Below are 13,185 nucleotides of genomic sequence, written 5' to 3'. Positions count from 1 at the left end.
AATGTAAGAGAGCAATTTTTAAAAATTATTTTTTAAAATAGTTATCAAAAAAATTCTTTGTTTCCAAAAAATTAAATGGAAAAAAAAGGGTCCAAATATGCTTTCATATTCTTTCAAAATGAAAAGAAAAAAATAGTCTACACGAAGAGGGTTGCAAATACAAAAAATCATAGTGTAAATCTTTTTCACTTACATTTTTTTCTTCTTGGAAAATTCTAAGGTATTAAATTGGTCTCTATTGAACATTGAATTTGAACCTTTGAAAATGTACAATAAAATATAAGTTATTGGACTAAAGCATAAGGGAATGAGACTTAGGTAGAAACAAATAAGGCCAAGTTTTCTATTTTTAGAAATAAAAAATAATACTAATAACCTATTGTTGGACAAAATAAGAGTCATAGATATTTTGAGGAGAATGATTCTTACAAACTTGTAAGCTAGTACATGGAGTATATTTACAAAAATTATCAATGAGACCCTAATCTCTACGAGATAATCATGGATATTAAAAAAAAAAAAAAATCATATGCAATTTAAATTTTTTTTTTTTTTTTTTTAAGAATGTAATGGGGTATAAAAGCACTACAAAGTGTTGGTTGAAGACCTAGATCCATCAGATCAAAGCTTGGAATTCAACCCATGTGAGTAGGTCCGGTCCACGTGGCCCGCGGAAAGCTTTTCATGGCTTTAGGGGGTCCGCCATTATTGACTTTAATCGAGTCAAGTTAGAATCTTTCATAAGGAAAGGTGCCTACCCTGCATTATAAGAAAGAGCTTTGAGTAAAAGACAACCCAGTCTTGTTCACACACCAGAGTCACGCAGGCCCTTCCTTGTGTAGACATGCAAAGGATCACAAAAATTCCTCTGCATGTTTGGGGTCCCCTCACTTCAAAGTTCAAAACAAATTGTGTAACATTGAAGTTTTAGCAAATTGTTTTAAAGTCATATCATACCTAATTCTTTTTTGAGTTCATGTCATATTTGATAATAATTTATGTTCAACGATATGATATAGGTGGACATGGAAGGTCCAACCACAGTCAGCTTTTCATTTAAGGGGAACATTGTATCTCAATCCAAGGCTTCTTCCCATTTTTATGCTTCCCTACCTACTAGTCGAGCCAAGTGAATGAAAAATATTGATTAGCCCTCAGTCCTCACAGCCTTTTTTGTAATATAAAAGAGGGTAATTTGAAAACAATATAAAAGTTAATGTTCTCTTTTTTTTTTTTTCTCAGGAAATGAAGAGATTGCAGACATTTTCAAAAATAATTTTTAAAAAGCAGTTTTCAAGCCCTCAATGAAATCCATCTATTTTCGTGGCCTAGTCCATGGCCACAGTTAGCTGCTAAACTCCTCTCGCCCCACAGTTTTTAGCCCACTAGGCTTGTATCTGAGATTTCCAGGGACATTTTCATTGAAGATTCTAAATTCTCACCTGATAGCCTTTTTGCAGGATGAATTACTGAACCCTGTATTGTAATTATATGACAGGGCATGTGCTGCAAGGTAGGACAAACAACCAAACAGGGAAATACAATCGCAAACGATAAAGATAGTGTTCCAATACATTACCCGTAGAAAAGAAATCAAATTTTCCCATCTTCTGCTGTTGATTATGCTTACTACATATGTCCAATGTGCATCAGACCATACATTCAAAACAGGACAATGTAATGGTCGCTCCCCCTGGGGAGGAAGAAATAGGACAAATGACTGACAATCTTTAAAATTCAAACTCATAAGTCTCATTCATCTTTCCCCTTCTCAACGCATCGCAGCAAACCTGTTCCTCTTCCACTCCAGAGGTTGGTATGTCTTCTGTGTTTCTTCTATTTTAGTCCAGGGGAACTTGTGCTTCGCCATCTTTCTCTTCTTTGCTGCTACTCCTAGGTAGTCTCCCTGGTTCTGTAATACAAAAAACATACAAACAGATAAGGTGAATTATAACGTTCCCAAGAACAAAAGCAGAAACACTGATGGGATAGTCATATATACCTTGAGACATAGGCCTTCTTCCACATCGCAAATGGGGTAGTCACTGGGGCAGCAGTACTCTGTTCCAGTGCAGCAAACGGCGTTCTCGTATTCACAGCAGCCGTAGATCAGGCAAAAATCATAGAACTCATATATGCAACAGCAAGTCTCATCGCTCGGGCAATAGGAAAAGTCACCGCACTCACTAGGGGAAGGGCCAGGAGAGGGAGGTGGTGGGGAGGGAGGGGGAGGCGGTGGCGGGGATGGTGGGGGCGGCGGCGGTGGTGGAACAGCTGGGGATGGATAAGGAGATGGTGAAGAAGACTCTTTGGTCGGATAGGAAGCCATGGCATTGATGGCGCATTCTCCATATGGTAAATCAGTGTTCCTCTTTATGTAGAAGTACCCCTCCATTCCCCAGCTTGTTCCCCATGAATTCTTACAAATCCAGTAGTCTTCACTATCTTCAGAGCCATAGCCAACTATCAGAACTGCATGGTCAATGTCATCTGGATCATCCGAGCAATCCCCAGCATATATTCCCTGAACAAATTCAAATTACCATCGTTTACATTTTCGTATTCGGATTCGTAAATGTAAATGATAAATTAGCAGTAAGACCTACAGATGTGTAGAGCTGGAAGTCAAGAGCAGAGCCATCCATGCCCACGCTAATAGGTTGGTTGACAGCAGCACATAAGAGAGCACTGTCCGATTCATCGACATCTTTGTAGCCATCAATACTAACGACTTTGGTATCCTCCTGATCAAAGAAAACCCATACAAATGATAAAACTACACAAACATCAAGTGAGATCAATGAAGAATGAATTTTTTGCCAAAAGGTATTATAATTCTTTACTAAACAGACCTTGGTTGTGTTACAGGTACCATCAGTGCCTGTGTAGGGATAATCCGATTCTGAATCGATCCCACCATTGCTTATAACCCACTCAAAAGCATAGTCCATGTAACCTCCTTCGCATCCATAGTTGGTTGTATCACAGTCTACAAGTTCTTGCTCCGACAGACTAATGAGGTCTCCAGTGACTATGGCATTTATTCCTTCCATGGCTCCAGTGGAAGAGAACGCCCAGCAACTTCCTGTGTGACATTAAGCAGAGGCACAAGTAACAATTTCGAATTCTTGATCAAATCCCTTTACTGATTGCAACCATCTATAACTTTTCCCAACCAAAGTTTTAGATTATTTATCTGGGGAAATTATGGTCACAGGATAGTTTGGTCATTTCCTTCTCCTATCTAATTTTCTTGGTTCATCTAAAAGTCAAAGTTCAAATAAACACCCATCATTCATCATAGCTGGTAAGTGAGGAGTCACCCGTCCCAAAAGAATCGTAATATCATGTTCAGACAATTACAATTACATGCTTAAAAACTTAATTTAAATCATTAATCAACAATATAAATATAAAGTATTGACACTAAATAGTTAATATCTTATTATAGTTGACCAAGGAAAGTAATAAAATATGAGCTATCAAGAAAGTGAAAAAGGAGGACGGCAACTGCCTAATCTCAACAAGAGGGCCTCTAGGGAATTATAAATTTGTGACAGTGGCAAATTATTAATTGACATTTCATATTTTTGTAGCATGTTAATTGTTCAAAGGCCCTAAAAAGGGGGCCCTTTTTGTTGCAATTGTTCTCAAAAATTCTCCTTGAGTTTTTATTTTGAGGGGGGACAAAGCCTAGAAACAACGTATGTGGCAAAGCACCTAGTAATACCAAAACCCCTCATTATGGCTAAGGATGGCAATGGGATAGAATTTTTTGGGTATTCGTCACATCCTGATTATATATAAAATTAATTTTTAAATTTTAATTTTACTATTTTAATATATAAATAATAATAAAATAAGTAATAAAAAATATGATAATTTAATTATTTATAAAATATATTTATTTTAATATAATTAAAAATAAATAATAAATAATAATAAAAAGTCAAATGAAGCAGAGCGAGGTGAGTATGAGAATTTCTCATACTTGCCCCATCTCACCCTTTCCCATTTAATTTTTTAAATGAGACGGGAATGAGACTTATTTTGAATTAATGGGGTGAGGTTGGGATGGGGGCTACCCGTCCCAAACCTGCCCGTTGCTATTCCTGATTATGGTATCTAAGATTTAATTCATGTAACTCCCAAATCCACAATGGCAAATGATAGTCTTATAATGAACTTCAAATTTTGGGAAACTTTGTGTCTTGTCTTTAATCATCAAATCAAAGAATTGTAGGGGATGGTTAAGACTTACCACAATCGCCTTGGTCTTTTATCCCGGTGACAACGCCCTTCTTCCTCCAATCCAGGGAGGAAGGCGCCTCACAGGACGCCGTGCCCTTCTTCTGCTGCATGCTTCTCCGGAGATAGTTGTTTTTCTTATTGATTGGCTTCTTAATCTTGGATAAATACTTCTCCTTGAACTCCTCATTACTCATGTCTGCAAACTTGTTCATTCCAAGCGTATGCCTATGCCCCTTTGAGTTCCTCTCTATCACATACTTCAAATTTTCCTTGAAAATCTCGAACCTCTTGGCTGTCTCCTCCGCATGCTTGTACACTCTCTTGTGCCTCTCCTTCCATAGATGGAACAGCTCTCTTACTCTCTCTTCCGATGCAAACTCCTCTCCAGTTATGTAGAATTCAGTGGGGAGGCTTGAAGAGAGACATGCCAGTGAAGCCCAGATGAAGAGGACAAGAGCCAGTTGAATTTTCTGGGAACCCATATTCTCTACTGGGTTTCCAGTGATAGTCTTTTCTTTCTCAGTCTGTTCTATATAAGGTGGAAATGCAGAGAAAGCTAGCTGCACCAAGCCAACCAGTCAGCCTAAGACCTTGGCACCTCAATTTCTCAATGATAAGAATATGAAATTGTTTCCTGGAAAGACCAAAATAACATTTAGGAATATGAAAATCATGGGGACAATGAGGCTAAAAACTGGAGAATAATGTTGATTTTATGAGGGTCATTCTGTGATTTCTAATATTTTATCTTCCACGTCTGTGGTACCAAATTATTCTGGTGATGCCCTTCTTCTAACCTTCATGACCATTGACTCGTCGGTTGAGCTCGTCCACAGACAGCTAACAGTCAGCAATATATGGAGATCAGACCATTTGGTAAGACAATGAGGAATAATGGAACATTTGGGCCTCCTAATGGAAATGGCTATGATCTTGGCATGTAGGGCATCCAGGATTCAGATGTATACAAGCTAATAAATTGAAAGGAGCTTCAAGCGTATTGGCCTTTGGCCTTAAGGATATATGCCCTTTTAGTAAATAATTGTGAAATAAATACATAAACTTAGCATTTTCAATTGTTATTAAGAACATTTTACAAAAAAATAATTTAAAATATCTCAAATATATTGTAGAATAACAATATATTTTTATAACAAATTCTCAAAAAAAAAAATAAAAAAACATTTTCTATTAATGATTTGTAAAAAAAAAAAAAAAATTCTGAATTAGAAAACTATTCATGCAATAAAAACATCAAAAACTACTTTTAAGAAAGTTTCCAAAGGGGGTCTTAAATTCTTCCAAAAAAGCAAAAAAAAAAACAATTTCTACAGGACCACACCTCCACAGATGTATCTTCGCAGCATCATAATGGCTCATCAATAGAAAGCGAAGCATGTGATCTACATCCCTGCACGACTGCCTTCAATACTGTTCACAAGAATCCAATATTGTCCGTTTGTTTTTGTATCTAAAGTCAAGGCAGCAATATTGCGTTTGTTTCTAACATTTGTTGGGTATGAAACCCAAATCTATAGTGCAATTCATCTTTGGTAAATGATGTCCTTATATGATTTTTCCTTTTTTATTGTTAGCATTCATAATTTGCTTTTGAGCATTACTTTAACTATATACTTGTAATGAACAGATCCGACATTCTTGTAATTAGAAGTTTAAGTTAAATTTGGAAGTTTAGATTTTTGGTTAACAAGCCTAGTTTTAATTCTTTGGGACAGCAGGAGATTGCCCCCTTGAGTTGTTGGGTTCAGGAAGATTAGGTGTGATGCTGGTCAACAACTTGATTTGTCTTGTTCAAGGAAGTAGTTGGCTACAAATGTATGATAACTTAATGGTGCTAAATCAGTGGAGCTCATCTGATGGCCTAACCCTCGAAATCAGATCTGAATTATGATCTAAAATATATCAAATGGAATGAGTGCACATGGCAAACCCCATTCCCCATAGATATACATAATTGAGGCAACTCCTGATATTAGAGTGTGACAATGTTGTGTTAGAACATGCTGTTCCTATATCAATATGCCACGTTTATTAATATTTTATGGTCTGATATGAATTAATATGAATAAATAAACAAATAAAAATTTTAATTGAATCATTAGGTCAAATAGGTTTTACTAGTTGGTGGGAGGGTAGTGCTCTTGATTGCCCGAGATGAAGGTCATCTGATTTTATGTACCTCTAGAGGTAAAATTGTGGTCACAACATGGTGCTCTATTTTGTGAATCAAGGCGGGGAACCCTAGATGCAATTGAGCAGAGTATCGAAAGAAATTGTATGGTAGCGGTTGAGTCAAGATCACACTTGGAAGGGTTAGGGTGCGCTGGTTTTTGATAAGGTATTGGCAAAAAGCAAGGCCTGCATGTTGATGCCATGTGAAAAATATTTGAATGTGACTGGTTGGCACGTCCGTATGATATTTTAGGCTACCTTGCTTGTCATTCCTAAGGTCATAGTCCATTCCCAACTACTGGCACTCGGCTCCAGCCACAAACATCATAGCTTAAGATAAAAGTCCACCATTTTCATTCAATAATTATTTATGTCGGTCCAAAAAATAAAATTATCCACCATATTTTGCTTTTGAAGCTTTCTTCATGGTTAAGTAATGGCTTAGCAGATTTTGGCGGGAGGGTTATGGATAAGGATTTTCCGTCAAAGTATCATGACCTACTTGTCATTCCTTGCCTAGAAAAAGCTGGTAGGTTTGCAGCTACCACATTGTCCATTTTTGCTTTCTCACCTTGGGTTTAATTAACTAATTCTTGATAATGACCACTCCCATATAATTAATGATTATGTCAATTCAATATTACTTGCATTTCCCCAAGACTCCCACTCTGGGAGAGAATTGTGGCAGGGGTATAATTGGGTTTAGTACCTATAAATAAAATCCAAGTTGAGCGTTAGGTTTGGAGCCAGTGCCTAGCAAAATGGCATGTCACCATCCCAATATCTCATTGACTTGGATACCTGCCAACGGTGGCCGGTGGTGAAGCCAGCAAATGATTTGAGATGGCTTAAATCTAGCTATTAATTTCAAGGGGCAAAAAAATGACAAAAAAGTATGTCTAGTCTAATAGTAATAAGGGGATTATTTACCTATTCGTGAGGAAGGATTCAAATCCCTCTATGACCATCTTTATATTTGCTCCGGCTCCAATGCCAAAAGCACAGTTATGCCAGGGAGTATAAATTTAAGGAATACTTGCATTTTTAATCATCCAAGAGAGTGTGTCCTTGATATATTAAAAGAATTTTTAAGCTATCAATTTTACTAAAAGTTTAATATTAAATTATTAATTTTCCCAAAAATTTGAACTTATAAAATTTAGATTCACAATATACACCGTCCCCAATGATTTCATACCTACATATGAAAAGAAACAAACTCATACACAAACAACTGCAATATTTTACGTATCACAAATTTCATATATCTAACTTTGTTGAGTATACACGCGTTAATCTTAAACCTTTCCACATAAATTAACTATTATATTTTAATATTATCATATGTTATTTAACTAATTTTGAACTTTTGGACTTTCTTCAATCCTAAGGTGGTGTTTGTTTTTTTTTATTTAATTCTAAATAAAATTTTAATGTTTAATAGTGTTAAATATTAGGTTGTTTGTTTTTATAGTATTTTATTTCTATAATTATTAAAAAGTAAAGAAAAATCAATATGTTATTTTTTCTATTTAGAAAAAGTTACATATTTTGGCTTTTTCTAATTAATAAAAAATTTATAATAAGTTACGAAAAATTAGAAAAACAAACAAACTAAATTTTGAAAACAAATTGCTTTCAGTAAAAAGTCAAAAAAACAAACACCACCTAAGTTTCTTTGACATTGCTCCTTCTTCAAGTTTTACAACTTCCATTTTTTTGGGCTTTTAGTCATTTGATTATCAAAGCATTCTAAGTATTTTTTTTTTTCACTATATATCTAAATCGATAAGTGTAAAAATGATTGGAATTGTTACTCAACCTCATTTTTAGTATTTTGTTCTTTCACTTTACCTTAGAACTGCAGTCTTGGTTAGGTTTTGCTGGTCCCTAGCCAGACTTGAATAGTTAATTTAGAGTAATTACCAGTTGTAAACCAAAAAAAAATAAAAAATAACACATGGTTAAAGGCTTATCTGAAACGGGATGACTTTTCATCCAGGAGCCCTTTCATGGACAGATTCCACAACTCATAGTGATAGAAAAACAAGGCAAATAATTAGTTAGGAAAGAGTATCACTTTAACAAGTTGATTATATTAAACAATAATCAACTTAATAGGTAGAGAACAGAGGCTTGGCTTTATGGCAGTAGAGAACAGAGGAAAGTCTTAGATATTGCAATAGGTAGAATCTCTTATCATAAAAAAATTACCCACAGAAGCTTAAGACATGCCTTCCATGCATTGAACTCCTTTGTCTTTACTGGCATTTCTGTTGCGCCTAGCTACATGGGGAAACAAAAGGCCTGCAACCCAAAATGATACCGAATGACTTCAAACTCTTTAACACTTCATCAAGAAACTTAAAGGCCATTTTCAAAAGTTGTGGATCACTTTGTATTTAATCAATGGTCTTATTCGAGTCGTGAAAGAATTTTTACTTTGAGAGACTTACATAAAATAGACAGAACGCATTTCCTTCCATTTAGTAAAGTTCTCTTTCCTGAAAAAGTGAGGCATATTTCAAACGCATTTCCTTACATTTTCATGAGTTTTTGGAGAATTATAGGACCCATGTGGAGCGGACCGGACCCACTGGACGATGGCATAACCATTACCGCCGACTAAATGAATTTTTGAGAAAAGAAATATCACAAAAAGGTGAAAAGAAATGGAAAAAGGGAGGGAAAAAAAGGAGTAAGAAAAGTGAAATGAACGATCAGGGGTGATGGGGTTGTGGGCCGTGGCGACAGGTGGCAACCCAAAGACTAGAGACTCTCTTTTTACCGCATCTTTATCTTCCACCCTACAAGTCCTCCCTTGAGACTCTCTCCCTCGAGCCACCAGTTTATGTGACTCTGTCTTTCCCTTCCTCCTCAGTCCTCACCATTACCCCTCACCTCAGATGCACAACCTCCTATCCTCTTAAAGGCCACCAGTTTCTGCTACTACTGTTACTACTCTCTCTCTCTCTCTCTCTGTTGCATGTGGAGCCACCACTGCATAGCTCAGATGCATGAGCTTCTTTCTTCTTCTTCTTCTTCTCTCTCTCTCTCTCTCTCTGTTGCGTGTGGAGCCACCACTGCATTTTTATCTTCTTCATCCTCACAAGCACAGCTCAGATGCATGAGCTTCTTTCCTCCCTTAAGGGCATCAGTTTCCACTACTGTATCTTTCCTTCATCCCCACAACTCCATGCAAGTTCTCTCTCATTCCCATCCTCCCTCTAAGCCAGCACTACTTTCCCGCGCTGAATCTTTATCTTCATCCTTACACACAAGTAAACACTTAGTCCGTCTTTAAGACTCTTTAGGTTTCTGCATGCATGATGAACTTCATCCCCATATGACACCAAGGCTACTCATCATCCATTCCCACTCCCTTTGCGGAAGAAAAAAAGTTGAGGAATAGAAAATCCCACAGAAGGAAAAATGGCACCAAGTGTGGGGAGTCTCCATGTGCATGATTTGCCAGATATGATTATCTCCAACATATTCTCCTTGGTGGTGGAGCGCGTGAAGAGGACATCCCTCACCCTTCGTTGTAACATTCGAAACATCTACCAACTTGCTTCCAAGCCATCACTGAGCTCGACTTCTCTCTGTTTTCCCCCTGGGGCCATCCAATTCTAGACTTCCTTCTCCTGGCTGTCCTCTTTCGTAAGGCCTTCCTTTATGTGGTCTCTCTTAATGTTTACACTCAATCTATCCACTCTCCAGCTTCTGGCCCCTCATTGGCCTAATTTTCATCGAGTTATGCTCGTCCGCTGGCACTAGCGGTTGCCTACCATTTGGGTCTGACCTCCTCCCACTGCTTGAGCATTGCCACTCACTTTCTTTCCTCCATCTCTCTAATTTTTACTCCTGGACAGAATATATCCCACCAGCCCTTGAAGCTCACCCTTGTCTTGAAGCCTCCCTTTCCCGTCATGATATCCTCACCGTTTCTTCCACTGAGGGATTTAAATCTGATCATGAGTTTCGCGCTATCACTGCTGCCTGCCCGAAACTTCATGAGTTTCTTGCTACATGTATGCTTTGATCAGAGAAACACTGGTTTTGTACTTAGCAATGAAACTCTACGAGCTCTTGCTTCAAACTGTCCTCGTCTTCCCCTCCTCTGTCTCGCTGATATTTCTACCCTATCAGATGCTAGGGCTGATCCAGATGAAAACGTGTACGCTCCCGGAGAAGCTTTCATCAGTCATACCACAACCAGTGACCCTTTTGCAAGGCTGCCAATGCTGGAGAATTGGTTCTTGGTGTTTGCCAAAACGTTAGAGATACCTGGTCAGCGCTGGAGGGGCTTAGTTCCAAGTGCACACGGCTTAAATTTTTGAAGCTGGGACAGTTCCATGGGATCTGCAAGGGAATAGATTCTCAACCGGATGGCATTGTACTCTGCAGACGTTTGGAGTCGCTGTCCATCAAGAACTGTCCTCACTTAACTGATTATGGGTTGGTAGCTATGGGGCCTTACCTGCCCCTGGCTGATCAAGTTTGAGGTTTGCTGCTGATGAACTGCTGACTCCATTGGCTCTAGCAAGACTAGAGGATTGCCCGGTTCTGGAAGAGTTGAGAATAACTGTTGAAGGCGATTGCAGGCAGCAACAGAGACCTGCTGCCTGCACTGTTGGACTAAGCTCCCTTGTGTGTCACCTTCAGCTTTCCAGAATGCGTGGACTGTGGAGGTGTAGTAGGGTATGCTCTGACTGCTCCATCAGGGTACATGGATTTAAGCCTGGGAGAGCGGTTTTACCTGAATGAGATTGGGAATGCGAATCTGATTGAGCTCAATTATTGACCTCCACAAGATAGGAATGCTAATCAGAGAACACTCTCTCCCTGCAGCAGGATTGATAGCTGAGTGTATGAGCCTGAGGAAGCTTTTCATTCATGGGACAGCTAATGAACACTTGATGTTTCTTTTGAGAATACCAAATCTCAGAGATGTACAACTCAGGGAGGATTACTACCCTGCACCTGAGAATCATATGAGCACAGAGGTATGAGTAGATTCATGCTGTCGATTTAAGGACGCCCTCAATAGGCGCCACATACCTGACTGAAAACTTGGAGCTGGGCTGCTCATGTCCCTATTGTGTTATTTGAAAATTTCTTTGCCTCCTTATAATATTGAAGTCCAAGCATTGTGTTGTTTTCAAGCTCCAATTTAAGTCAAATGAAATCGCATGCATACATATGCAGAGAGGGGGAACTGAAATTTATGCTATACAATTAGAAGATAATAAAACTGAAGAAGTGCTCTGAAGATTATCTTGATATACAAATTCTTAAACAGTAAATTCAGCGCAAGCACACATATTAATGAAGAGGGAGGCTAGGGCAGGGTGCCCAGAGAGCAAACTGAAACTTAAGTCCATGGAAAATTTATGATTCTATTTAAATGGAAGATGGTCACTGATCGGCAGTTCATGATAACTTAAAAATTCTGAAACTGTCAGTTCAGCACCTTCACTCTAGTTTTCTGTACAAACATAAATTAAATCAAGGGAGTGTATTCTCATAATCAAGCAAGCGTTAAAGAATCACATCACAGTTAGGTCCTTCGTCTGGTTCTACCCAACAATCTGGAAAAAGAATTGTATTCAGAAATTAGAGCACGCCAAATAAAAGACTTTAACACTTCAAGGTTTGACAAGAATAAACCTGCAATTAGTTTGCCAAAGGGACATTCAGGAATTTCCAGCCGCAATCCATCATTGGCAACAGCATAAATTACCTGAATAATAGCAGGCAAAAAAATCATACTTCAGACTTGATTGAAACATATAATTGTAAGAGAACCTAACACTTACTTGTGCTGATGGAACACCTTCTCATGGCCTAGTAAGAGTGCAAAGCTCCCATATTAGTACCCCCAGGCAAAAAATATCACACTTCTCTGTAAAGGGTTCATTTCAGACGAGTTCCTGAGCCATCCATTCTGGAGTCCCTGCAGATGATATATCTCTCATTGGTGTAGTGGTAAGTATCCATGACAGTCCAAAATCGCAAATCTTGATTGTCAAGTGCTTATCCACAAGGCAATTAACGCTCTTTAGATCGCGATGGACCATCTCCATCCAATATATGCACATCAAACCCCTAAAACTTGTCAGAGAACTATATCCAGTTAGGAGTTCCACGTACTCCATATAAAATTTGAAGGCATGTGAGACTAATGTAGGTGGTGGCAGAATCTCTTTTACACATTCCATCTCATTATTTGGAGTTGTGACTGTTTGTCAATGCTCAATCAGTTCACGTCAGCTAAAAGAGCAGAGCATTTTAAACCATCACCATGGCTAGTACTCATGATGCATAATGAAATTCACAGGTGAGCACTGCAAAATAAATAAATAAAGTAGCCAATGCACATAAAGTTAAAAAACTTTTTGAGGACATATCTAATATGAATGTATTTGGAAAAGGAATTTCCTACTGATAATTACAAGAAGCTCAAGAATAATAAGATTGTTCTGTGGACCCTGTTGCATTCTGTGGAAGACATGACAACTATTATAAAATAAACATTATGTGCAAAATCTGCATGTGTTCCGTGATGAACTGGAGAGAGGGAGAGGGAGGGAGGGAGGGGGAGAGAGAAAGAGAGAGAGAGAGAGAGGAACAATAACAACACAACAACTTGACAGCAAGTTCATTCTAACCAATGGAGACCATATAAAGATCTATTGGGCACAAGATTTGGACATCTAGGTGCCTTGGAAACAACCTAGT

General features: G+C 38.1%; 1 protein-coding gene and 1 pseudogene across 1 annotated transcript; one reads left to right on the top strand and one right to left on the bottom strand.

Moving 5' to 3' along the window:
- Positions 1-1,539: 1,539 nt before the first annotated feature.
- Positions 1,540-4,961, bottom strand: LOC100248137 (low-temperature-induced cysteine proteinase). Its single transcript, XM_002266272.5, has 5 exons — positions 4,262-4,961; positions 2,853-3,085; positions 2,607-2,744; positions 2,003-2,524; positions 1,540-1,912 (listed from the first exon to the last, which is right to left on the bottom strand). Exons 1-5 carry the CDS (start codon positions 4,731-4,733, stop codon positions 1,772-1,774), a joined length of 1,506 nt encoding a protein of 501 aa, XP_002266308.2. The 5' UTR covers positions 4,734-4,961; the 3' UTR covers positions 1,540-1,771.
- A 5,457-nt stretch (positions 4,962-10,418) lies between these two features.
- LOC109123276 (F-box protein MAX2-like) lies at positions 10,419-11,601 on the top strand (annotated as a pseudogene).
- The last annotated feature ends 1,584 nt before the right edge of the window (positions 11,602-13,185 follow it).

Source organism: Vitis vinifera, chromosome 10, assembly GCF_030704535.1.
Source record: "Vitis vinifera cultivar Pinot Noir 40024 chromosome 10, ASM3070453v1".
Lineage (NCBI taxonomy): Eukaryota > Viridiplantae > Streptophyta > Magnoliopsida > Vitales > Vitaceae > Vitis > Vitis vinifera.
The sequence above is the reverse complement of the archived record's forward strand: the minus strand, read 5'-3'. Positions and strand labels throughout refer to the sequence as shown.